At 47.3% G+C, this 27927-nt stretch overlaps 3 protein-coding genes across 7 annotated transcripts in view; 1 reads left to right on the top strand and 2 right to left on the bottom strand.

Moving 5' to 3' along the window:
• Window positions 1-2036, bottom strand: part of LOC133361864 (phospholipase DDHD1-like) — a 32294-nt gene extending 30258 nt beyond the window's left edge. The window contains exon 1 of the mRNA XM_061580857.1: window positions 1310-2036. The gene's annotated coding sequence lies outside the window, so the exon portion shown is untranslated. The remainder of the gene's footprint in view (window positions 1-1309) is intronic.
• On the top strand, window positions 661-27723 carry LOC133361621 (cyclin-dependent kinase inhibitor 3-like). Of its 5 annotated transcripts, XR_009757397.1 has the most exons (9): window positions 10718-10821; window positions 13066-13158; window positions 15192-15250; window positions 16538-16582; window positions 17416-17638; window positions 20212-20243; window positions 20826-20929; window positions 21111-21282; window positions 27351-27723. XR_009757397.1 is itself a non-coding variant. In XM_061580606.1 (8 exons), exons 2-8 carry the CDS (start codon window positions 13085-13087, stop codon window positions 21201-21203), a joined length of 630 nt encoding a protein of 209 aa, XP_061436590.1. In that variant the 5' UTR covers window positions 661-759; window positions 13066-13084; the 3' UTR covers window positions 21204-22029. The 5 variants fall into 5 exon arrangements, 4 of the variants coding, with proteins under 4 accessions (XP_061436590.1, XP_061436601.1, XP_061436594.1 ...); XM_061580606.1 differs by lacking the exons at window positions 10718-10821; window positions 27351-27723 and adding an exon at window positions 661-759 and having other exon boundaries at window positions 21111-22029; XM_061580617.1 differs by lacking the exon at window positions 27351-27723 and having other exon boundaries at window positions 17416-17623; window positions 21111-22029.
• Window positions 5032-8787, bottom strand: LOC133361854 (uncharacterized). The gene is made up of 2 exons (XM_061580849.1): window positions 7455-8787; window positions 5032-6197 (listed from the first exon to the last, which is right to left on the bottom strand). The coding sequence occupies exons 1-2, from the start codon at window positions 7915-7917 to the stop codon at window positions 5032-5034; spliced, it is 1629 nt and encodes a 542-aa protein (XP_061436833.1). The 5' UTR covers window positions 7918-8787.
• Window positions 27724-27927: the final 204 nt, after the last annotated feature.

Below are 27927 nucleotides of genomic sequence, written 5' to 3'. Positions count from 1 at the left end.
GGGTGAGGGGGTGAGGAGGGGGGGTGAGGGGGTGAGGAGGGGGGGGGGTGAGGGGGGGTGAGGAGGGGGGGGTGAGGGGGGGTGAGGGGGGGTGATGAGGAAGGGGTGAGGGGGGGTGAGGAGGGGGGGTGAGGAGTGGGGTGAGGAGGGGGTGATGAGGGGGGGGGTGAGGAGTGGGGTGAGGAGGGGGTGATGAGGGGGGGGGGTGAGGAGTGGGGTGAGGAGGGGGGGGTGAGAAGGGGGGGTGAGGGGGGTGATGAGGGGGGGGGGGTGAGGAGGGGGGGTGAGGGGGTGAGGGGGATGATGAGGGGGGGGGTGAGGAGGGGGGGTGAGAAGGGGGGGTGAGGGGGATGATGAGGGGGGGGGTGAGGAGGGGGGGTGAGGGGGGTGATGAGGGGGGGGGGGTGAGGAGGGGGGGTGAGGGGGGTGATGAGGGGGTGATGAGGGGGGGGTGAGGGGGGTGAGGGGGTGAGGGGGGTGATGAGGGGGTGATGAGGGGGGGGGTGAGGGGGGTGAGGGGGTGAGGAGGGGGGGGTGATGAGGGGGGGTGAGAAGGGGGGTGAGGGGGTGAGGGGGGGTGAGGGGGGGTGATGAGGAAGGGGTGAGGGGGGGGGAGGGGGGGGTGAGGGGGTTGAGTGATGAGGAGGTGATGAGGTGAATGGATACGGGATGTAACGAGGGAAGAGCGTAGACTGACCGCGTGTGCCGCGTTCACCCCACACGGACCCACACGGACGAGCGATCGTCAACATCGTCGAGGTAATGACTCCCGTAGTCATTAGCGATGCTAATTCTACCCAACGCACAAATTACTCGAACACAACCACGCGCACACACATCACATCACACACACACGTCCACACACACCACACACACACATATCACATCACACGTACACACACACATCACACACACGTACACACGCACACACACATCACACACACGTACACACATCACACACACGTACACACACACACGTACACACACATCACACACACGTACACACACGTACACACACACGTACACACACGTACACACATCACACACACGTACACACACGTACACACACACGTACACACACGTACACACATCACACACACGTACACACACATCACACACACGTACACACATCACACACACACATCACACACACGTACACACATCACACACACACATCACACACGTACACACATCACACACACACATACACACACACATCACACACACGTACACACACATCACACACACACATCACACACACGTACACACATCACACACATCACATCACACACATCACACTCACACATACCCAGAGGTGAACAACGATGCGTTGCTGATGATGATGCTGCTGATGATGCTGCTGCTGTTTACGATGATGTTGATGACACTGCTGCCGGCGCTTGTTGATGATGCTGCTGCTGATGATGATGCTGCTGATGATGGACACTGCTGCTGATGCTGCTGCTGATGATGATGATGCTGCTGCTGATGGACACTGCTTTTGCTGCTGCTGATGATGCTGCTGTTGCAGGACACTGCTGCTACTGCTGATGATGATGATGCTGCTGCTGATGGACACTGCTTTTGCTGCTGCTGATGATGCTGCTGTTGCAGGACACTGCTGCTGCTGCTGCTGATGATGGTCTTGCTTCCACCGCTGTCGTTTCTTTAAAAAAACAGTACCGATGCCGCTGATTGTAGTGTTTTTATCTTGCTGCTGCTTGAAGCTGATGATGCTGCTGACACTGCTGCTGCTGATGATGATCTTGCTTCTACTGCTGCTCTTTCTTAACGCCGCTGTTATTACTGATTGTAGCGGCGATCGTGAAAGCTCCTGCCGCTACTACTGAAGCTGTTGATGCTGCTGCTGATGATGATGCTGCTGCTGATGTTGCTGCTGCTGCTGATGATCATCAGCCGGCTACTGACGCCTCCTCGGCGTGACAGACACACACAGACACTACGTCTGTCTTTAAACATCACGGGGTGTACTGTAGCGTCTGTGTCTGTCGGTGTGTGCGTGTTGTGTCTTTATATATTAATATATTAAACACTGTATATATTAATATATTAAACACTGTATCACTCGCACATGTGGCCACTTAGCGCCACCACGTGGCCAGTGCCGGGGAGCGGTGGCGGAGCGGTTAGCGCGTTACAGCCCCCCCGCCCCACCCCCCCGGCTTTACCACCCGGGTTCGATTACCAACGATTATCACGAGCCGGTGCTGGGACTCCCCTAGGTCGACTCGGCCTCAAATAAGTATACCCTGGTGCGATTTGTGTAATGACGCTGTCTGAATGACGCCGTCTTTCCGACAGACCTGTTCTTCACTATGAGGACTGCTGCTTGCGTTGTGGCCGAAACGTCGTGAGAATTATTTTATTGTTTTATTTTTATTATTTTATTATTTCCCTTCTACGTGACTTTACCGAAAGAACCAAGAAGACATTTAAACACTGTAACACTGCACACGTGTGTGGGCCACTTTGCGCCACCGCGTGGCGAGTCCCAGTGTTGTCACTCACCAAATTGTGTAAATCTGCCTTCGCCTATTGGCGAAACGTCGTACTCAGATTGTAATTGTTGTGGATTTTCTCTCCGTCACACCGGTGGTTAGTGCTGTACTGCTAACGAATTGGCACGTTCGGTTTACGTGACAAACCTTTACTAAATTAACGGTGTCGGTGGTGGCTGGTTTAATGACAGACACATTTATATATTTACGCGATCTAACCCCAAAAAAACCCGTATATTTGGGATCATAAATGTATTATGATTATTTCCAGCGGCCAGCGTTGTTGAAGTACCATGGTCAAATCACGTCGTGGAGAGGCCTTCATCCAGCAGTGGATTAACAGAGGCTGTAAATTAGTCCCGTTATTACACAGGTTGTTGTCATTACCACCACCACCGTCATAATCAGCATTATCAGCAGCAGCAGCAGACATCCATCAATTATCGATTCCAGTTATCAGCATCACATCGGATTTCTCCAGTTTTAAACAGATATTCTGATATCCAGAACAAGTCCATGCAACGTGTAAAGTCGCAATCAATGCCCGATCCACAAATGCGAATGAGAAATCACATCGGTTATCTTGGCTTTACCACCTGAATGTGAAATTGTTGTTGTTGCTATGCGTCTACATCAGCGACACGAATGAAGAAGCAGCATTATTATCAGCAGATATTATCTCCTCTATCCACTGCTGGATGAAGGCTCTCCACAAGCCTTGCAACAGCTCCATCCCGACAACTGACCACGAGCCGATTTCTCTTGTAGCTGGAGGGAGATGGTTCCATTATCCTAGTCACAACTGACTTTCACGCAAAATTGTTTTCACACTGAATTGTACCAAATTCTAGCTCTTGAGAATGAAACATATCAGCTCATCGGTCACGTGACAATTCCGTAGCAGTGTGGGAAAGTATGCCGAACCTCCGATTAGCACGGTTGGCTACGTACGGTGCGAAAGAAGTTCAAAATACATACATGCCTCCTCGTGTGTAAAAAAAAAAACATTTTCACTTGAAAGATATTTTAAGGGTTAATAGAGAAGCCCTGTGCGAGATCTCAACAGCCATTCTCTGGACATATGGGGCAAACCGATGGAAAGATTCCAAATGGATTCTTCAACTTATGGCGACGACGATGCCTCAAGAGTGGAGGGGGGGGGAATATGAAAATCTCACCAGTACAGAAAAAGTAAGGAAAACTGTCAAAGTCTTTATTAAAATAAATTGTTCGAACAGAGTATATTGTAAAAGTTGGTTGTGATGCAAACACACACATGTCTTATGTTTCAGGATATCAGACCAACAAATCAGCATGAGCATTTAACGTATATCTGCACAATAAAAGGTTACCTTAGCATTGTTCAGTAGCATTGCATGCAAGTAGAAAAAACGCTTCGTAAATGCATTAATACAAATTTGAAAGGCTAATTGCACACGTTACTATAATTTCACAATCAAATTAAATGTGTGATTAAATCTGACTGATAATTACAACTTCATACAAATCTCCGCTGAGATAACCCATTAATCCAGATGAATGCCGAATGATGCCACTGGAATTAAAAGCATAATTGCGTTGAATTGTGTGTGCACTAACCACCACAACACACCACACTAACTAACCACACTTTCAGCCACTCATGAGACCGAGTCGAGCTAGGGGATACCCAGGACGGGTTCAAATAATCGTTCCCACCCACACACACTACCGACAGACGCACTCACCCACCACCCACCATAACCACACGCACTACCAACAGCCACACTCACCCATCACAACCACCCACACACACTACCAACAGCCACACTCGTCCACCACCCACCACAACCACCCACACGCACTACCAACAGTCACACTCACCCACCAAAACCACCCACACACACTACCAACAGCCACACTCGTCCACCACCCACCACAACCACCCACACGCACTACCAACAGTCACACTCACCCACCAAAACCACCCACACTCACTACCAACAGCCACACTCACCCACCACAACCACCCACACGCACTACCAACAGCCACACTCACCCATCACAACCACCCACACACACTACCAACAGCCACACTCGTCCACCACCCACCACAACCACCCACACGCACTACCAACAGTCACACTCACCCACCAAAACCACCCACACTCACTACCAACAGCCACACTCACCCACCAAAACCACCCACACTCACTACCAACAGCCACACTCACCCACCACAACCACCCACACGCACTACCAACAGCCACACTCACCCACCACCCACCACAACCACCCACACGCACTACCAACAGTCACACTCACCCACCAAAACCACCCACACTCACTACCAACAGCCACACTCACCCACCACAACCACCCACACGCACTACCAACAGCCACACTCACCCACCACAACCACCACAACCACCCACACGCACTACCAACAGCCACACTCACCCACCACAACCACACTCACTACCAACAGCCACTCATCCACCACAACCACCCACCACAACCACCCACACACACACTACCGACAGCCACACTCGTCCACCACCATGCCGTCGTAGTGACGAAGCACCACGTTGTCGCTGTTGTCGTAGTAGAGCATGGAGATGGGCGACAGGTGCACGGGCACGCAGCACGGCTGTGGCACCCCGCGCGGGTCCACCGCGTGCACCAGCGTCTGCAGCACGGCGTGGTTGGTGCCGTTGAGGGCCTCCCCGAGCGGGTAGGGGCACTCGCCCGCGCAGTAATTGGCCAGGTATCCCTGCGGAGCGATCACCCAGTCGTGCCAGCCCACGTCTCGGAAGTCGACGTAGAGTCGTCGGCGCTTGCACACGTTGCTGGGAGTGACCGGAGATGCTGATGACGACGATGATGAGGATGAGGATGCTGATGTTGAGGATGATGATGCTGATGCTGATCCGGGTGACGTGGGGAATGGGGAGTGGAGGTCGTGGTGATTGTCGCCCATACTACTTTGGTGGGATGCGCTCCGTTTGGCACGTCTCGTCGTGCACCGAGAGCCATCCATGGAGATGAGGAGCAGCGAGGAGCGAAGTTCCTGCTCGGCACGTTCGCACAGGCTCGGTTCCTTCGAGGCCGATGATGTTGCTGCCCACGGGGTCTCCTTCACTCCTGCGTTCGGCTTCGATGACGACGACGCTGCTGCTGCTGATGAGGACGATGACAAAAAGGGCATTGATCCCTCCTCATTCCATTCTGTGGACAGATCCGTGGATGATGACGACGACAATGACGACAATACACCTTCCAATGCTGCGTACAGCTTCGATGAAGAGGACAACGATACCTCTTCCACGTCGGTGTGCAACACATCCTCTTCCTCCTCCTCAATTTCCAGGAAGACGCTCAGCTGTCCTTGGCCGATGGCTTTCCGCGCCTCCTCGGTCAGGTCGAAGGTCCAAGCCGAGCGAGAGAGCCTCACGGAACTCGACACAATGGATCTCAGCTGCTGCTCCGTCCCTCCTGCTCCGTGTATCGCCGAGATCCGGAGGGACACGGGCACTTCCCCGCTTTTGGGGCCGTAGGACGCTGGCGGCAGGACCAGCTGCAGCCGAGCCATCCCGACCTTCTCGCCGGCCTTCTGCGCCACCGTCAGGTTGAAGAGGAGCCGTCGGGACGCGCAGAGCGAACGCGTCGTGGAGATCCGTGGAAGGTCCACGTGGCTGCCTGTGCACAAGGGTGGATGGATGGAGAATTTGAATTAAAATCGGCTATAAAGCTCTTTTTTCCCCCCCACCAGATGTTTCAGTAGGGGCACGGGGTAAGAACGTTACCACAAACAATACAAAAAAATCGATAGGAGTGCAAAGGTAAACAAATCACTGACAACTAAAACTTCAATTTTTTGTTTATCTCACCAGGTATAGCCCACGGAGGTATTACCAGAGGTGTGGACTCGAGTCATGTGACTTGGACTCGAGTCAGACTCGAGTCATGAATTTGATGACTTCAGACTCGACTTGGACTTGCATAACAATGACTTTGTCCCACCTCTGAGGTGTGGACTCGAGTCATGTGACTTGGACCCGATTCAGACTCGAGTCATGAATTTGATGACTTCAGACTCGACTTGGACTTGCATAACAATGACTTTGTCCCACCTCTGGGTATTACCTCTTTTTTTATGAAGAGACTCGACCACAAATGATGGCTCAACAAAGTGGCTCACCACGTGGACATTTAAAGACAGATCAAACGGACACGGCGAGATGAAGAGTCACATTTGGGACCAAGGGTTAGGGGAACACTTTTTTTTACTCAAATAACTTTCAAATTACTTGTAAGTTTGGCGGTCAACACATCAAAAACTCTCTCAATAGTAATGCGTTACAAAAAGGTAATTAGGGCTCAACATCACCGCGCGAGCTGGCATTCGAAACTCAGCGTCGTTACCGGGAATAAATGATGCCCACCCCCCTCCTCTCGAACTCGATTAGTAAGGATAGTTCTATCCGATTGGCGAGGATGCTTTGCAATGACATATATATCCTGCGGGTCACGACGACTCTTTCGCTCGTTCTCCCGCACTCCCTCCCATTGTCCTTTCCCCCCCCCCCTCCTCTCTCTCTCTCCAGGTCTCAATAATAACCTTGCTCAATTCTCGAAATTTATTGACTCATCTACTCGTATAACTTTTCATAGTACGGTTTTTTTGGTGGCCGCTTGACGTTTTGGAGCCTTTGGAGCCATGTGCTGAGCAACGGTTAAAAAAAACATCCAATGTGTTAATAATCAGGATGACAATATGTATTTATACCGGAGTAATCCGATGAGCTATAAAGCTCCCTTTCACACATCTCCAGTAAGAGCATGTCAGAACGTCGCAACAAACGATACAAAACACAATAGGAGTGCAAAATTTCGGTCCACGAGCCAGGAGGTCACAGCATCAGAGTTGACCCCACCTGACCAGCAAGGGCTCACCTTGGTCTGGAATATGTCGAATGATGTTGCCGGTCACTCCGTATCGGGGTAGGCGACACGGCCGCTCTCGATCCCCTCCATCAGCACCGCCATCGGCACCACCACCATCATCAGCACCGCCATCGGCACCACCACCATCATCAGCACCGCCACCAGCACCACCGCCACCATCATCAGCACCGCCACCAGCAGCACCGCCATCATCACCTCCGCGGTAAAGCTTCCACATAAAAGCCGGGATGGCGCGGCGAGCAGCCGAGGGTTTGGGCCGCTCAGTGAGACCCAGGGCCCGAAGAAAGTGCATCTCTTGCTTCTTGAAATCATCTTCGAGGTCATCCTCAACCCCTGGTTGAACGGGCGCAGCTTTATCTGCGGTCTCGTGGCCCAAAGTGCCAGCCGTCAGCAGATGAGCGTAGTTGAACAGCAACGATAGCAGCAGCAAGATGAGCACGTGGGTCCCCATTGTTGTGATTCTTGCTGCTGGCGATGATGATGATGACGCTGCTGCTATTCCAAGTTTCTTTAAGCAACTGAACTGGATACGTTCTCGACGTCCTGGAGGTTGTAGAACTTTTTTTAAAAACCCTCTGCTCTTGTGTTTAATGGTCACGCAAAAAAACCCAGCGAGCAGAGGCGAATGTGTGTTTTGAAATCTCAATCACCTTCTCCTCCCCCGCACTATGTACATATCCCACCACCTCATCCTCCCTCAATCAACCCCCCACCCCTCTTCACAGTAGGAAGCCATCTACCCCAAGTCGCCCCGCTGGCTGATTAGCATTCCTGCAATCCCTGAAACTAATCAAGGGGCAGATGCTGAGATTAACAAACACGGAGCTCTAACGGACAATGTATTTTCTGACGTGCGATGCATTATCTAACGTGCTTTATCTTACAGAAAGTACAATTATTTAGCGTACAATATATTATTGGTTCTTTCGGTAAAGTCACGTAGAAAGAACCAAGAATATGAATCCCTGCAGTCACGAAAGCTTTAAATCAAAATTTAGTACAATATATTACCTAAAGTAAAATTGTTATCTGAAGTGCAATTGATTATCTGAAGTGCAATGTATTATCGAACGCACGTTGTATAATCTTACACATTGATAAAGTTATTCATACGTAATAGAATGCAACATACACATTAGAAATAATTTGTTACATCGGTGTAATTTGCCTGCTTTGTGGGTGGAGCGGTGGCGCAGGGGTTAGCGCATCGCGCAATAAACCTGACGACCTGAGTTCGATTCCCGACCACGGCTAACAACTGATTAAGTTAACATGCATCAATATGATGTGCTATGAATCAGGTTCCTTAACCGAAACGTCATATATATTTCCATTTTGGGGGGGGGGGGGCAGTGTTATTGACGAAGGTTCGTGTTATTACCACTGCCAACGCGGCATTACAAACCAGTGATCAACATCAGATCATTAGGGACATGCATCGTCATCGTCAACAGCCATGAGCAATCCACTGCTGGATGAAAGGCCTCGCCACGTCGCCGCTTTCCCTCGAAGTCACGCACGGGTCTTGATTTCGGCGACATTAGATTATAACTGCGACATTAGATTATAACTGCGACATTAGATTATAACTGCACGGTTCACACGTTTCACGCGAGTAACCAATCGACGCGTGCGTCACCTTTAATTGTCAATTAAGAGAGAAACGTATATGGTGATGAGCAAGTGTGGTTTCATTACGCATTATTAAGCGAATGCGTTTTTATCATTCGGCAGCTATTAGATTATTGCTGTAAAAAAAGACGTGAGATCATTCTTTATAGCCCTCTGTCAATCCAATGCAGGGTGAGCACGCGAGAGGCCACGATGAGTCATTTGCAACGGTTACCTGGGTCATCAGTGGGAAAGGCGAAACTCAGAGATTAAAGATTCACAATCAGGATCAAAGTACAGGGTGGTCCAGATGTCTTGTGACCCCTATTTCATTCCCCAAAACGTCATCTTTTGAAGGTGAAGTTTATTTAAAACGGAAAAAAATAACATGTTTAGGGTTCAATTAATTGGGGGTCGCAAGACAGATCTGGTCCACCCTGTAGAGCAATCAAGCAAACATTAATCGGAGCAAAAACAACTGCATACCTACCAGACCATACTGCTTACCCCGTACAGATAAATTGAGTTTTCAGGTCCATATGGCCTACAGCCGTTTCAAGACGGGCCAAAAATAATCGTTTATTTGTTTGTGTTTCTCCCTTGTGATGGGACTTTGTGGGATGAACGTTGAGATTTATAAAGGACACGGGGTGACCAAAAAGGTCTGAAATGATCTGTAATAAGGTCGGGCACTGATAAGGGGTTGACATGTATGCAACTGTGTCGCATGAGAAATGGAAAGTATTGCAAGAGACGTAAAACAATGTTGACTAATAACTTGGCTCTAACCTAAGTCAGCTCGGGTGAGATTATTTTTAGCGAGGTTAATTCTTGTTAAAGGACGGGAGATTGTGCGGGGTGGGATAAACTATTTTCTCGTCTTCCAGAAGACTCTAATTGTCTTATGGTTGTTATTGTTTGACTTGCATCCCACTGGGATTTTTGCTTTTTTTGGAAGACTTTGCTGTTTTTTCCTGAAATTTTCTGTTGCGTGAAATCACTTTAAGATGTTTATGTGTGTTGCGGTTGCATGGCTCACAGGGCTTATACTGTACCTAATTAATGAAACTGAAACCTCTACAAGAATTCGAAATAATCTCTTCCAGAATTAGAAGAGGTGTTCTTCGACATTCAGAAGACCCATCGATTTTTCAGAACATATCTTTCAGTTTTAAAAGATAACTTCCAGATTCAGAAGTCACCTTTCAGAGTCAGAAATAAGATACTCTTAGGTTTTTTCGGTAAAGTTACGTAGGTAAAAATAAATAATAAAATAATAAAGACATTTAAAAAAATAAACCATCATTAATATTAATAAAATAGTAAATCAGTATAATATATTATTGTATTACTTATTTTTACCTACGTGACTTCACCGAAAAAACCTAAGAGTATGAATCCTTGCAGTCACGAAAACTCCAAATCTAGAATCAGAAATAAAATCTTCAAGATTCGGAAGAATCTCATCCAGAACGAGAAGACAACTTCGAGTTTCAGAAGATCACTTCCACATCCAGAAGACATCTTCCAGGTGACGCCCCCTTTCTCGACCTCCACCAATCACGATGCGCCTCTAGGGTTGGGGGCGGGGCGTTGACGCCCAATCGGGAGGCGGCATTTGCGCACCACGTGACTATTTTTGAAATCAAAACGCGCGGTTGCCGTGGATAGCACAATCTTAGCGCGTCAAAAGCGGCTTAAAGATTTAAACTTCTCAGCAACGTTTCCCGTCAACAACGAAAAGGTGCGTGCTTTTGGGTGTTCAGTCTCAACAGTCCTGTTTAGTCTCAACTTTGTGTTTCGTGTTGACACGCGACAGGGAACGTGATTTCGGTGTGTCGGCTGACCGCGCGTGTGTTTTTGAGGCCTTGTTCAAATCGGTCATCTCTAATGTTAGTCGCCTTTATCGAACCTTCGGTTTAATAAAACAAATAAGGAGGCAGATCAATCGGCAGCGATGAACGGGGGTTAATCGGTTCGTGTGCAAGGGGCGGTGGTGGTTGAGTGAGGCTTGCGTCGAGTAGTGGATCGATCATGGTTGGTGATGGTGTATTTACGTGAAGACGCAAATGAAGGCACGAACAGTGATGTGTTTTGTAAGTGAAAATAAAAATCTGAATAAGTTTTACCCGTTCTGGTGAATAAAACAGGAGGTATTTACACCATTGGAACCTTATTTGCCAGTAAAAAAATATAATTGGTTTTTAACCCTCTTATCTGGCAACAAAACTGACACCTTTTTTGTTTGCATTATGACTGCAGGTATTGTGGTCTATGCAAATATGACTCGTAAAAAAATGTGTCGGTTTTGTTACCAGATAAAAGGGTAAAAAAACAATTATCAAAACAGGAGGTGTTAAGACGTTCAAACACCATCGAAACCTTTTTTTGCACGCTTATTATTAAGTCATTCTGTCTGTTGTCGTTGTTGTATCCTCAAATCTTGTAACTCAATTTTAACCCACTTCCGAATATGGTATCGACTGCAAACTTGGTATACTTATGTCATACTGATGACAATACTATATTCTATCATAAAAATATATTTTTAAACAATCTTTTTACACGCTTTTTATTAACTCTGTCTGTTGTATCCTCAAATCTTGTAACTCAATTTTTACCCACTTCCCAATGTGGTATCGACTGCAAACTTGGTATACTTATGGCATACTGATGACAATATTATATTCTATCATTAAAAAATATATTTTTAAACAATCTTTTTACACGCTTTTTATTAACTCTGTTGTTGTCGTATCCTCAAATCTTGTAACTCAATTTTAACCCACTTCCCAACGTGGTATCGACTGCAAACTTGGTATACTTATGTCTTACTAATGACAATACTATATTCTATCATAAAAATTTAAGGATATATTTTTAAACATTATTTTTTATATGTTATGTTTCGGCTTGGGTCTAATTCTCCACGGTCAACTGACGTTGGCTGTAATTGGCCACGGTCGCTTACGTTGTGGCAAGCTTAGGGGCCACTTCCTGGAGTCGTGGAGTTCTGCCATTAATAGTACATTTAATAAAAGCGTGTTTAAAAAAATATTTTTAAAATATTACTTATTTAACAGCAAGACTAGCAAGACTAGGCCCTGAAGCAATGCAAGGGCTTTAAAAAGTGGTCAAGGGTCAGTAAACATTAACGAGGATTTGGAACCAGATATTCTGAAACGGCTGCTTTTTTTGCCTTTTCTGGAGAATACTACGGGGAAAATCCGTACACTTTGTAGAGTGAATGTGTGATTGCTGCCGTGGTGTAATGGTTAGCACATCCAGGGTTCACCAGTTAAATCTATTGGCGCGAAGTTAAAGCAACAGGGCATGTTTCTTAAATTAAATCACGACGTTTCGGAGGCAACACAAGCTTCCGTCTTCAGGTGGAACCGTCACAGCAAAATTTAGCTGTGACGGTTTTTTACCTACGTGACTTTACCGAAAATACCTAAGAGTATGAATCCTTGCAGTCACGAAAATTTAAAATCTAGAATCATGTTTTTTAAATTCCCAACCCCTCCACATGTTTGCCTTTTGGCGTTCTCTGGTCTGAGACTGGTGAGACTAAACAAGGCTACTGTCTCTGGTGTAGACCAATCAGTTTCAAAGACGATGACAAATATTATCAGAGCATGTTTGTTTGCATGTTCACCACAAGTACCTTGGGGTTTATGCAGACTTGTTTCCTTGCAAAAGGTTTCTATTTGGTGTTTGAGCATCTGAACATCTCCTGTTTTATTACCAGATAGGGTAAACACCTATTCTTATTTTTTCATACTTTGATACACTCAAAAAGTTGTGCGTCTCGCGGCGTCTCTTAAAGGATTGTAAAGATGCGTGAATGCCGATTAGCACGGTTGGCTACGTATGGTGCGAAAGAAGTTCAACATACATCACTGAAAATAAGTCACATGCGCAAAAGCAAAACTTGGAAGCCCCGTTTATCCTCCTCAGCACCGTGGTGTGTGTGATTGGTCTGCAGGGACACAGCAGCTCACGGCATGAGCGAGTTCAACTCGTCGGACGAAGAGGTGGACCCTGCACAGAGCGAGCAGCCGCCTTTCCGCATTGACTGGTGCGCGTTTTCCATATTCAGAATTCATTCATCCACGAAAGGAGACGAACAAAATAATCGATTCTCCCCCGGTTTTTGTGACACATTGTCGATAACTTGCCGTTTCTGGGCCAAACTTATTGAGCACGATGATTGTTCTAACGCTGCCTTACAACTGTGAGCAATGAAATGACAGTATTATACTTACCAGGCATTTTTTTGGGTTAGATCGCGTAAAGATATAAACGTGTCGTTAAACCCACCACCACCCGACGCAGCCAATTAGTAAAGTTTGTCCCCTAAACATAACTTGCCAATTCGTTACTATTACAGCACACCGGTGTGTTGGAGAGCAAAGCCACAACATTTACAATCTGAGTACGACGTTTTGCTAGTAATTACAACTAGCTTCATCAGGCGACAGCCAGAGAAATCCTCCCGTTTTGTTCTTTAAATAGAGGGATAGATGTGATGACATTTATATATTTACGCGATTTAATCCAAACACCTGTATTATGGATGATAATGGTTGCGAAATCCTACAAATATACTTAAATACAATGTACTTAAGCAGTCCCCCTCCACCTCCTTCTGTTCCTCTCTTAAAGCCGCACCTCTTCTCTATCACCAGTTTCCTTCCTCATCCCTCTCCTCACCCCTCCACTTGGGTTCATCCCCCCCCCCTGTCATTTCGTGACCTCCATCTTGCCCTCTAGTTACAGTCACCCATTTCCTCGGCCCATTGGCCATCTAAATCACTATATTTCTGCCCCGCTTTTAACCTATGTAAAGCTCCTTGAGTTAAGGTGCTCCACAAAAGATAAAATAAAGATAAGATGTAAATTCATAGAAAGATAAGATATTATACAACGACTCCTCTACTTACGAACATTTGACTTAATAACTTTGAGACACACAAACAAACCTGTCCATATGTCCAGTTGCCTGTTAGGACCGAGAGTCGTAAGTTCAACCACCGAGCAATAGATAGTGCTGGTGGCATCGACGTGAAGAACCAGCAGCATCTACATGTGTAGAGGAGAGATATACGCGGTGCACGCAGTTAAGCGGGTGCAACTGAGGACAAACAGGTGTGCGCGTTGCACAATGAGCTTTGCATCGACAAACCGACAGTAATTAAGGGGAGAAGCGGGTGCAAATGGTCGAACAGGTGGGAACGTTGAGGCCGGAGGTTGGTGTCGGGGTGATGATAAGGGATTAATGAGGACACCAGGCGCCGGGCAGGCGGCTTAAGGGGAAGCACGTGAGGACTCGGAATGAGCAGGGGGATGTAAGCGGGAGTGTGCGTGAGCGGAGTTGAGTGGCCCGGGAACCAAGAGTGAAGACATCTCGCGGCTCAAGCCATCAACGAAGCCTCGACCCTCATGCCGTCGCTGGGCAGGTGTTGGCTGAACCCCCGCCCGTGACAGACGGGTGAGCGGGTATGAAGCAACGTAGGTGAGGGCAGCTGTGGAGATGCAGAGTTCTAAAAGCTGCTGTGTGCAGAGTGGCTGAGTGCAAAGTCGCTGTGTGCAGAGTTGCTGTGTGCAAGGTCGCGGAGTGCAAAGTTGTTGTGTGCAAAGTCGCCGAGTGAGTTGCTGTGTGCAGAGTCGCTGAGTGCAGGATGGTCAGGTGCAGAATAGGTGAGAGCGAAGATAAGTGAAGTGTATGTGACAGTAAAGATAGATATAGGAGTGCCTACAACTGGCGCGTGAACAGGAGTAATAAAGTGTAAGCAGGTGACTTGTTACCACTTGTTGGTGTGAGTAATTTTTGAAGACACTACACATGTAAAGGGAATTATACAACTTTTAAAGCCATTCCCTGTGTTTAGTGTACATGCCGTACAACGTGTTTGGAATCGGTAGGAGTAAAGTTGGACTTACGGACAAATCGACTTATGAACAGACTTGGAACCTAATTCGTTCCTAAGTGGAGGAGTCCCTGTATATAACTACGTTGTGCTGATGCTCTTAACCCTGTGAGTCATCTGGCTAACCCGCACCCGTGTGTGTGTGTTTGCGCGGTCGTGTTTTTTGTGATTGCCACCCCAGGCTTGACCTCTCCATAGTGGGCTATCCCACGCTGAGCTTGGGGATCAGCAGCCTGCCAGGTGAGCTGACTTCACAGCTGTCGGGTCCAGTGGCTGAGTGCCCATGTGACCACAAACACGTTGGCAGATAATCGAGTCAGTTGTACATGAGGAGGCATAAACATTATAATTAGGATGACATATGATAATTTTTTGGTATCCACCTATCCACCCCATTGCCCCGGATAATCGAGTCAATGGTACATGAGGAGGCATAAACGTAATAATGAGGATGAATTATAAATTTCAGACATCAGCGATCTACACATAAACTCTGACACACACATCGCAGTTACTTTGGTGACTCCAGTAGGCGCTGACATTGACGCTGAGCTTACTAAAATAAGAAACTTGGTTTCCAGGTCATAAACATTCCCCTTCAGTACCCAGTTAGTGTGGCTAAAATGCTTGCTTAGAAGTGGTAGGCGTCGTACGACCGCAGGCCATATGACATTAAGCAGCGGGCTGTATCCGACCCATGGGCTGGAGGTTAGACTGATCCCTTGAGTGGGTTCAATGGGCAGAGTGCTCCAGAGCACTTTTCTGTTGAACACCCTGTCAGCCCAGAGCGCAGGAGCTAAACGGTGTGAGGAGCTAACTCATTGAGCTATCAGGTTAACACGTAGGCTTTCGCGACCAATATTATTCATAATCAACGTTTTTGGGTTTAGATCGCGTTATTTATAAATGTGTCGTAACCCTCCACCACCCGACACGGCCAATCAGTAAAAAAGTGTCACGTTGACAAAAGACAAATAGTTCACTGCTTTAGCCCACCGGCAATTGCCCGATGATGCTGGATGCAATTACCAGCGAAACGTCGTACTCAAAAATTGTAAATGGTGTGGTTTCACGCTTCAACACACCGGTGGGCTAAAGCAGTGAACTATTTGTCTTTTGTCAACGTGACACTTTTTTTTACTGATTGGTCGTGTCGGGTGGTGGAGGGTTACCACAAATTTATAAATAACGTGATCTAAACCCAAAAACGTTGATTATAAATCATTGAGCTATTTTAAACTTATCCATTTATAGTGTCACAATCAACCGCTTGAAATTTGAATAATGGATCTTTAGTGTCTTTCTGCGCTATGTGTGATGCAACTCATTACGTGGGCATTTTGGAACGCGCGTACAATATTTACGTTCATGTTCACACGGCTCGCCAGACACTTGTTATGCGCCGTGTCATTGTTGTGCACCTTGAGACGCAATTAGCGTTCATGAAATCCAGATTGCTTTGTGTAAACTAGCAGATGATGTGCTGGCCGTCTGTACGTTTTTCGAGGAGATCCTTTTTCTGTACAGGTTGCAAATTCAAGGAGACATGGAGAAACTTGGACAAGGATCTTGGTGAGGTCGCTTTTTTTCTTTCGAAAGGACATTTCTCAGTTTGGGTGGTGCAGCGGTCAGACCATATGACGATATCTATTGGCGTCATATGGTCCAACACCATGTGAGACTAGGCTCTAAGGAAAGCTGTCTCAGGTGTGGACCAATCAACTTCAAGGACAGTGCATACATTATCAGAGTTACGTTTTTTGTTTGCATTATGACTGCAGGTATTGTGGTCTATGCAAACATGACTCCTTGTAAAAAAGGTGTCAGTTTTGTTGCCAGATAAAAGGGTAAAAAAACAATTATGATATCTATTGAGCAACATTGGGCATTTCCCTGTCTTTTCTTTTTCGGGCACCGTCACCCTATACATTCTCAGAATGTTTTAAGGAACAACCGGAGCCTGGGAGCGAGGGATTGATGGAGAGAGGGATAGCTCTTGGGGTGATGATGATGGAGGAGTGAAGGATGTGAAGAACGCTGGTTTATGTGTGGGCACCCTGATAATTGTTTTTTTACCCTTCTATCTGGCAACAAAACTGACACCTTTTTTACAAGGAGTCATGTTTACATAGACCACAATACCTGCAGTCAAAATGCAAACAAAAAACATAACTCTGATAATGTGCACTGTCCTTGAAGTTGATTGGTCCACACCCTAGACAGTTTTCCTCAGAGCCTAGTCTCACATGGGTTGGACCAGATGACGCCAAAAGGCGCACAACTCGAAGACAATGCACCATCAGAGTATGAGAGCTCGGGGTAAGCATTTACACCATTGGAACCAGGCACTCTGTTTTCGCATCCTCCTTTGCCCCCACCTTCCGCCGTCGCGGTCGTGCGGTCAGACGAGGTGCAGTCGCAGGGCGTGCAGGACGTGCTGGTGCTGTGCACGCCCGGCGAGCTGGTCCACTGCCGCGTGCCCGACCTGCTGGAGGCCTACGCCCGCCGCGGCCTGCGCGTGCATCACGAGCCGGTGCTCGACGGCGCGGTTCCCGACGTGGCGCAGTGCTGCGCCCTCCTGGACACGATGCACGGGTCCCTGGGCGCCGGCAGGCGAGTGCTCGTCCAGTACGTCTCGCGTACTCGATGATGCGTAGGTAACTTCGCAGCCAATGTTATGATTTTGTAAGAGGGCGCCACGGTGGCGAGGTGTGAACTACCTCGCCTGGTGTGAGGAGGTCGTGGATTCGATCCCAACGTTGACGCCTGTTGTATATTTGGCGTTTGCGTGCCTCTCCTCCCTGTGGTCGCATGGATTTTCCTCCGGGTCCTCCGGTTTTTCCCTCGACGTTTGGAAACACGCATTTAGAGTATTTGGCTGCTATACATTTCCACATGATAAGCCACTTCGTTGAACTATCACTTTTTGGCCAGGTCGCTTTTGCAGAAGAGCTATATAGCTCAGTGGGCCTCACCTGGTAAAATAAAAATAGGTTAGTTTTAGTCCTTGGATTTGGGTTAGGCCGTGTAATGGTCTGGACATATCTGCTTTTCAGACCACCGCCCGACACAAATTAATTGTCAACCGTACAAGCGTTTAAAGCGCCAATTGTTATTGTTTCGGCTCACCGGTGAGTTAAAGATCAATTATTATACAAACGACAATAATCAGGAGAACAATTCTACATTTATTCTATGAGACATCTCCTTTACCAGTGGCAAAATATAGTGATAGGTTTTTACCCTTTCAACTGGTAGCTGTCTCGGGTGTGGACCAATCAACTTCAAGGACAGTGCATATCATTATCATCATCAGAGTTGTTTCTTTTGTTTGCATTTTGACTACTTGTGTTGCGGCTATTGCAAACATGATGCCTTGTATAAAGGTGTCAGTTTTGTACCAGTTGAAAGGGTAAAAACCTATCACTAAATTCTACATTTGGTTGCTGTTTTCATTTGGCACAGTTTTATCCCGATTGAGACGGACCAAGGGTCCTTCGAACTTACCCTTGTGCAAATTGGCCAAATTTATCAAAGGGATGCTGAACACTTGGGAGACCAAAAAGAAAAAACTGGCAAAATTATATTTCTGGCATCTGCGTTCTGGCGGCAAGAGTGAACACTTCTCCCCTCCAATACGGCGTCATTGTTACTTCATTATTACGTGCAGCATCTGTGTTGCCCTGTGACGTGAAACGTAAAGTCATTGTTGACAACGAAATACATCCGAGGACAAAGACACGTTTTAAATATTAGTTGCAAAAGCCTACGTGTTAAACGCACGTTTGAAAGTGTAATAGAAGAACCGTGCATATGCATGATTTTTCTTGTCCAACAACTCTTAAAATAGCTGGGCGATTCACTTAACAGGCCTGCTGAATAGTCATTTACTTATCTGTGAAAGCCTCATTGAGTCTTATGACTATTTTAACACAGAGAGCCTAGAACCGTGATGTTTGGCCAATTCCTATATAACTATTTACATGTGAATATCACGTGTTTCAGAATCAAATGTTTGCAATTCTCTGCAGTCACCAGATATTCTACATTCCCTTAAATGGCTACAAAGTACCAGATTCTTGATTGATGATTTTTTTTATAACACAGTTGCTGAGCACAGAGCCCAATAATTCCAACGTGTTATGCGGCCAGCAACAAGCGGCACTATGAAAGTTGTAACGGTTAAGCTTTAACACGGTCGTAATGTGACCCGCAATCTGCAATTCTGATTGGGCGTTGCCGTACCAACTGCCCACTCGGGGGAGCGGCGGTTGGATTTGTCCAGGATCTGGGCAAATCGTGATTCTGTTGCAATCGTGAATTTAATCATTCGTCACGCAAAGTCGGCAAAGGACCGTTGCGCCAAATGTGCGACCACTCGTGGCAGCGTTCGCATGAACTGCTCTTGCTGCCATCCATTACCGGCGTCTCGAGTGATTTGTTTGATCCACGGATCGCAGCGGCTGGTGGAGGAAGGCGACCATGGGGAGGGCGGCGCTAGTCGTTTAAGGGTCGCGCTCCACACTTCGAACGTCGCACGCCAACTGAAGTTAGCACAATTTTCCGCCGGAGTTTTTTGCGCGTCCACAAAGTGACAGCCGCCTCCTCCCTCGTCCTAGCGATCGAGAGCTCAGTTAAACGGTCGTAGATTCAAAAGTAAAATTTTTGACAAAGTCGAACCATCGAATGGGAAACGGTGCAACAATTGCTGCCGGTGACGATTGTTGGCAATCATTGCCCTAATTTTTCCCTCGGCGTTATCTTGGCCTTTAGCCAGGGACAGTCTGACCTTTCTATGTAATGTTTGCCCTGGGTGGTTGGGTGACTCACAAGGCTAATCTATCTATATATAAAAGGGAAATTTGTGAATATGTGTGTCTGTTCGAAATGTTTAGCATACTTCCCAATATGCAACAAACTTGAAATTTGGCACGTGGGTAGCTTCCAGACTGTACACAATGCAAAAAAGTATACAAATTTACTTTTGTATTTTGGGGGGGGGGGGGGGGGGGCGCAATAATGGATGTAATATATTTAACGGCAAGTGAGCGGTGACGTCACATCTGAAATAATTTGCTAAAATTACTACTCCTCTCAGATATGAGATAGAACTGGATTATCTTGAGCATTGGTGAGGGCCACAGTTTAACAAAGAATATGCAATGCACACCGTGTGATGTTTATTGTTTTGCCTCTTGCAGTTGCTACGGGGGCCTGGGTCGCTCCTGCCTATGTGAGTCCTGTGCACATTGCACATCGTAATTATATTCACGATCATTTCCATCTTCCTTTATTTTACGTTTACCCCACTGGCGCACTTGGGGTCGTGTGGTAAAAACAATCTACTTGTATCTTTCGCAGAGCAGTACAAACCACCGCGTTAGAGAACGGCCCGTGGAAGTTGATATCACATAGCTACCTCTGATATCGCTTCTGATCCACACACGGTAGGGGGGGGGGGGGGGCAGCACTTTTTCCATCCGTCCTGCCACGAGAGCAATGTCCGTTGCATGACGGTCATTCCATCCAATATCTTAACCCTTGGGGGGGGGGTTAACCATTCACTGTTATCGTCATCGTCCAGTCAAAATCAATCCACTGTCAGATGAAGTCCTCCCCAAGCCGTTGTCATCTCACTCGGTCCTGCGACCTAACAATCCACCGGGCTTCCGCCCAGTAAATAATTTCATCCCTCCGTGTCCGCGGAGGATGTCTTTCGAGAACGTAATACATGAATCCCAATCGTACTGCGTCGTATCATCTGTCCGTCAGCCCAGCTGTCGGTCCGTGTATCTGCCTGCGTGCGTGTGCGCAGTGGCTGCCTGCTTCCTGCTGCGCATCTCCGAGTCACTCAGCCCCGAGGACGCGATAGCGGCGCTGCGTGAGTTGCGCGGGAGGGCGGCCATACAGACCTTGCAGGTAAGTTGCCCTCAGCGGGCCGCCAAAATTAAAAAAACACGATAATAATCTATACTCAACACACAGCCTCACCGTGAAGGCTTTACTTGGTCACCTCTCCCCCCCCCCCTCTCCCCCCCCTCTCCCCCCCCCTCTCCCCCTCCCACCACCCCTGCCGTGTCACCCGCTTTCTCCGCTGCAGCAGTACAACTTCCTGCACGATTTCAGAGAGCTCCTGGAGGCTCACGTCACAGCGAGGATGGAGCAGGCCGAATCGAGGGCCGTGTCCCGTTAGGCCGGCTGCCGTGTCTCACTGGGGGCCGTTCACCCAGCAAGAGGGAGCCGGGGTGGGTGGATAGGAGGAGGAGGTGGAGGTGGGTGTAATGCTGGTGTAATGGGTGTAATGCTAGTGTAATGTGTGCAATGCTAGTGTAATGGGTGTAATGCTGGTGTAATGGGTTCAATCGAGGCGCACACTAGAACTTGGTGGCAACACGTTTTATTACCTAACATCACATTAACTCTTAACACTAACGGGATAACGACATAGGGTGGTAACCCACCGTTCCTATACTTAACTATATACACTTGGGGCGATGGCTATTTACACTCTGGATGGGACAACTACTAAATCGGACCAGGACAGCCAACACGCTGCCTGGTCCCCGTGCGCGATGCCCGGAGACCGAAGAGCACGACCACGAAGATTTCTTCCCAGCCAGCACCAACCCTGGCCTCCCAAGCGGCTCGACTTGTATACCTGCGGCGAGGCCAGACCCTCCCCTTGGCCACGCCCATTTCCCAGATCCTTCGTGAGGGTTCAGGACCCACATCACGTGTTCCTCTCACCCTGATTACCACCTCATCCGGTCACGTGCCCTCTCGTGTTTACTCAGTCTCTCCCCTGGTATGCCCATCAGGCACCAGGGAGAGGCTCCGCACATACAGGACCACTCACTCGGTACTGTCGCTATACTATAGTGACATCATCAATGACACTACATCAGCACCATGGTGGTTAGATGTTAACTACCTCGCCTGGTATGCAGGAGGTCGTGGGTTTGATCCCCTATCCTGACACCTGTATATTTGGTCGCGTGGATTTTTCTCCGGGTCCTCTGGTTTTTTCCCTCCACATTTCGAATCAACGTCACGCGTTTAGAGTATTTGGCTGCTGTAAATGTCAGCATGATCAGCCACTTCGTTGAGCTATCATTTGTGGCCAGGTCGTTTCTAAAAAAGAGCTACATAGCTTCAGTGGGCCCTTACCTGGTAAAATAAAAAGTTTATGTTTCCGTTTATGGTGGATCTGGTGCTAATTTATATGTCGTTCCTTCTCCCACGTAATTACTAAAGTTTTCATGACAGTCCCAAATGTATTTATTCTTATCCCTCTGCCAATTTTTACGATCACAAGCAGCGAATTTATAATTTTCCCTCCGTGATTCTGAAAAGGATTATAATTTGGGATCACCAATAGATTTATTTTCTGACCCTACGTAAATCCCAAAAATTGTAATGATTGTGGATTTATATATTTTTTTTACAGGTACACTGTGATTCTTGTTTGGGATTGCCAATTTTTATATTTTGGCCCTGCATGATGCCAAAAAATGATTTCGGGGGGCTGTGATTAGATTTGTTTTGCCCTCTTAAAACAATTGTCATGATTCTGGTTCACAAATGTACGTATTTATTTGGCTCCTCCGTGATGATAAAATTGTGCTATGGGATCACCATTTGACATGTTATTTTACTCCTCAACGATTCCAAAAAAGTTATCGTGAATCAGGGTTGCACTTTTTTTGTGTGTCTGTTCGTTCACGATTGAAGAATGTGTTACAATTCAGGATGGAGGATTTAATCACATTTGATCTCCTGGCCGATTTTGCTACTCGCGTGATTCAGCGCTTGTAGTGTGTGAGTGCAGGAATCTGTTTCAAATGATTAATTGTTTACATGCTTCGTAGAATCCACAGTGGCGGCTCGTTTTCGGCAAGCCATTCTCACACTGAAACGTAAAGAAAAGTGGAAATAATCGCTTGCCCGAATGCAGGAATGGAGGCGAGTGCTGAGTGCGTACACGCCTTTGGACTTGGGGTTGTCGAAAAAGTCACGTGTTTGCGTTACCATTAACCGCGTGACAAAGACTGGTGAAAGAAAATCAAATGGTTACCGGATTTCCACGTTTAAATGTTTGAGCCAGTAAAGTGTTTTTTTTTTGCTTTAATAAGAAACCAAAGAAGCTGCCACGGCGGAGTAACGGTCAGCACACTGGACTGCAATCCAGAGGTCGCTGGTTCGATTTCATCTGCGGCTTTTGACTGAAATACCCCCTCCTCCCCCCACTCCCCCCATTGACCGCCTCCGCGTACCCAGCAGTATAAATGGGCACAACCCCGGTTAGTTGATCGGCAGGTCGCCGCACGTGGTGGGGTTAAGCGTGGGTATTCCCACCACTTCCAGGATGTAGTGACCAGCGTGGGAGATATGCCCCTTCAGCCAGCAGTGGCTTTGAGCAAGCAAATTGCAGGACTACACCTTTACCTTTTAACAGCAGTCGAAGTCAAAAACCGGCGGTGGATGCTGAAAACGTTTCGCGGTTAAACATAACATAGGTTATTTTTGGGTTGGATCGCGGAAAAAGAAATGTGTTGGTAAACCCACCACCACCCGACACGGCCAACTAGTAAGGGTTGTCACGTAAACAGAACCTGCCAATCGGTTACCAGTTCAGCACACCGGTGTGTTGGAGAGTAAACCCGCAACATTTACAAACCTTGCGTATTGACTGTCGGGTGGTGGTGGGTTTAACGACGCATTCATATCTTCGCGATCTAACCCAAAACAACCTTTGTTATGGGCAATATTGGTCGTGGAATTCCTACGTGTTAAACTTAGCGGTCACCGTTGAACAACCCTAGATTTGACCGTTCCATCAGCATGCCCCATCTCGGCTCTGCTAGTTTGCCATCTCATGCCAGCTGAGTCGTTGTGATGCCCGCAAGCGCAGTTCAAACGTCCATTGGACCGAGGAGATCATTTGCACGAGTGGAGAGCTTTGTTCCGCTCACCCGAGCGGCGTTCGCGTCTGCAAACGCTGTCGCGTGAGAGTGCACGGATTTCTTGCCGAAGTGTATGGTCGATGGTGATCATGGGTGACAGAGGGCACACTCGAAGATGAATGCCTCTATATATTTATCCGCAGATGTAAAGTTTTACGTAATAATTTGCAGGCCCTGCACTGATGGCTCGTTACGGGTGTGCGTGCACTTGGTTGTATTTCAGCAGCTTGCTCTGTGAATGCGTTATCATAATTTAATTGTGTGTTTGGCAAAGGCATAAATGAGCGAGGATTTAAAATTGTTGTCATGAATTCTGTGCCACTTTGAAGCATGCCATTGGGAAATTGACCACCACTGAATATGAATTAAACTACAATTATGCTGTGTCGATATTTAACTTGTTTGTAATTCTAATAAAAATATATAAATGAAATGAGCATATTGGGAGTGGTGTACGAGCACAAATAAAATGAATTATCTTTTACTGTTTAACAAACGAGTGTCGTTTAGGCTATTTGGCATTCCTCAGTGGAAAATAGAAAGATTGGATGACTAACAATGTTAACTTTGGTTTAACACGTAGGCTTTCGCGACCAACATTATGCGGTTAGATAGCGTAAATAAAAATGTGTCTTTAAACCTGCCAACACCCGACACAGCCTGTTAGTAAGGTTTGTCACGTAAACAACGCGTGCCAATTCGTTACTAGTTCAGCACACCGTTTGTGTGTTGGAGAGTAAACCCACAACCTTTACAATTTGAGTGACGGTAATTACAACCAGCCTCATCAGTTGATTGGAGTATTTGGGCTGCTGTAAATTTCCACGTGACAAGCCACTTCATTGAACTATCATTTGCAATAGCCAGGTAGCGAGCTGCCTAAAAGAGCTTCATCGCTGGTAAAATAAAAAAGAGTTTATTGCTTAGTTTGTATCCCATGTAAAGATGACTGCTAGCTGACATCTCTAGTTTAGTCACACGTGAAGCCATACATAACAGGGGTTACCAAAAAGATTTCCAAAATCTTAAACAAACACGATTCAGGTTCGATTCGACAGTACACAAAATCCGTGATTTGGTCCCATCTGTAAAGGATGTGATTCCGGATGTGCAATACCCGGGTGTCTACAAACTGAGTTCGCGAACACAAGGCAGATCTGAAACACGGTAGAACCAATACCTCTGCCGTTGCTGATCATTGTTTTAACGCAGTGGGCTCACACGAAATTGACTTTTCCAAGACGGAGGTACTCTGCAAACCCACCGGCTATTATCGGAGATTTGTTCATGAAGCCATCCAGATATATAAACACAGACACAACTTCAACCGAGAAAATGGGTACAAATTGGAAGGACGTTCATCTTGGTTCTTTCGGTAAAGTCACGTGGAAGGGAAATAATAAAATAATAAAAATTAAGCATGATAAAACAATTCTCACGACGTTTCGGCCACAACGCAAGCAGCCGTCCGGTGAAAACCAGGTCTGTCGAGGCGACAGCGTCTGGCAGACAGACCTGGTTTTCACCTGAGGATGGCTGCTTGCGTTGTGGCCGAAACGTCGTGAGAATTGTTTTATGTTTTAATTTTATTTATTTTATTACTTTCCTTCCACGTGACTTTACCGAAAGAACCAAGAAGATGAATCCCTGCAGTCACGAAAGCTTTAAATCGAAATGGAAGGACGTTATTAACCAAGTAAAGTCTTAACCGACTGTGATGTTTCCATCCTACCTGCCTATGTCAGCTGTTATTTCCAATTCCTTGTGTGTCTCTCTCCAACTCTCTCCGTGCCTCTCGGATCTCTCCCCCAGTGACTCAAGTGCTCCTGCAGGGTCCCACTTTCTGCCCTCTCCCCCCCCCCTTCTCTGTCCCCCTAACCACCGAGGCTTCTATAACCTCGTGCCACAGCAGCTCTCTCGCCTACTTCAACACTATACACTACACTATACTACTATACACTACACTACTATACACTACACTACTATACACTACACTATACACTACACACCTATACACTACACAACTATACACTACACTATACGCCTATACACTACACTACTATACACTACACTACTATACATTACACAACTATACACTACACTATACACTACTATACACTAAACAACTATACACTACACTATACACTACACACCCTTCTCTCCCCCCCCCCTACTGCTGAGACTTACACTATATAACCTCGTGCCACAGCAGCTCTTTCGCCTGCTTCAGCAGTTTGTTTCTTGCTGTGGTTGTCCCACCTGATGACGATTGCTTGTGTTGCGATCGAAACGTCGTGATCTATTAATTTTCTACCTACGTGACTTTACCGAAAGAACCGACGAGTATGGATTCCTGCAGTCACGAAAGCTTCAAATGAACACTTTACAAATCTTCAAATCTCGACTAAAAACGTGTCTTTAAAATGGCTTTCTCTCTTATTTTTAAAACGTCTTTCTCATTTCTTTCCTTGGTTGGTGTCAAACTATTTCCGCCAATTGTTTAAGGACGTTTAAAACATTTACATTATTATAAGTGAAAAGATGTGAAATGTTGTTCGCGTTATCCGAATTTCGGGATTGAGCACTTTTTATGGGGGGCACGCGTTTGCGTGCGTGGCTTTAGGTCGACTCGGCCTCAAACGAGTACCTAGTGAGATGTGTAAACATCGCCACTGGGGAGACAAAGGCGGCCGAGCGTGGTGCTGTCTTACCCATCACCTCGTGTGCCGTGCTGGTCCGCATTGGGGCTCGCTAACGCCGCTTGCCCTCAACGCTCTCTTAAGCCTATATGGGGGATCTTTGGATATTTTTAAGAAGCTTTCAACATATAAACCTCATGATCTCGCTTGAATTGTATCCCAATGTAACAAATGCTCCTCTAACCGCAAAAATCTCACTCTTTCCCCCCCCCTGCCCTCCCACCGAATTCAAGCCACCAAGGAATAATTGCGAATTAATTCTGAGAAGGTGGTAACAGCCCCACATCCTTGGGAGTTCGGTGTCCGAGTGAGAGAGTGAACATCCTTGTCTGTGTCGTTCACGCGTTGTCTATGGGGCTGTCTTGTCCGTGTCGTTCACGCGTTGTCTATGGGGCTATCTTGTCCGTGTCGTTCACGCGTGGTCTATGGGGCTGTCTTGTCTGTGTCGTTCACACGTTGTCTATGGGGCTGTCTTGTCTGTATCGTTCACGCGTTGTCTATGGGACTGTCTTGTCTGTGTCGTTCACGCGTTGTCTATGGGCCTGTCTTGTCTGTGTCGTTCACGCGTTGTCTATAGGTCTGTCTTGTCTGTGTCGTTCACGCGTTGTCTATAGGGCTGTCTTGTCCGTGTCGTTCACGCGTTGTCTATGGGACTGTCTATGTCCGTGTGTGGGCCAGGCACCGCGTCCTGCTCGTGTCGGGAAGAACGACGCCACCCACCCACCCACGGCCGCCCGGTCACAATTGATGTGGCTTAAAGATGGCACCGCGGGATTATTGCTACTCCCCAAGTAGCTTTTCTCTCACTCTCGCCATCCCTCCCCGCCGGACTGTTGACGTTTTCTGTCGGGTTCCCTCCCCGCGTGCATCTCTCCTCCCCCTCCTCCTGCTGCCATTCCCCTCCCGAGATGTCTCCCAGCATCTCTCTGTCTCTGTATCTCTTCCCTCCTCCGTATTTTTCTTCTCCTGCCCTCCTCCCCATCTCTCCCGACCTCCACCCACGCCCGCCTGCCTTTATCTCTCCCTACACCCCCTCCCCACCTCTACTCTCTCTCCCTTTCCATCCACTTATCTCCCCACCTCTTTCTCTCCCTCCCCACCCACTTATCTCCCCGCTTCATCCACTTATCTCCCCACCTCTCCCACCCCCTCCCCACCCACCTCTCCCACCCCTCCCCATCCATTTATCTCCCCACCTCTCTCCCTCCCTCTCTCGCTCCCACTCCACCCACTTATCTCCCCGCCTCTCTCCCAC

This window comes from Lethenteron reissneri, chromosome 8 (assembly GCF_015708825.2).
Source record: "Lethenteron reissneri isolate LAM-NWPU_2019-01 chromosome 8, ASM1570882v1, whole genome shotgun sequence".
Taxonomy (NCBI): Eukaryota; Metazoa; Chordata; class Hyperoartia; order Petromyzontiformes; family Petromyzontidae; genus Lethenteron; species Lethenteron reissneri.
The sequence above is the reverse complement of the archived record's forward strand: the minus strand, read 5'-3'. Positions and strand labels throughout refer to the sequence as shown.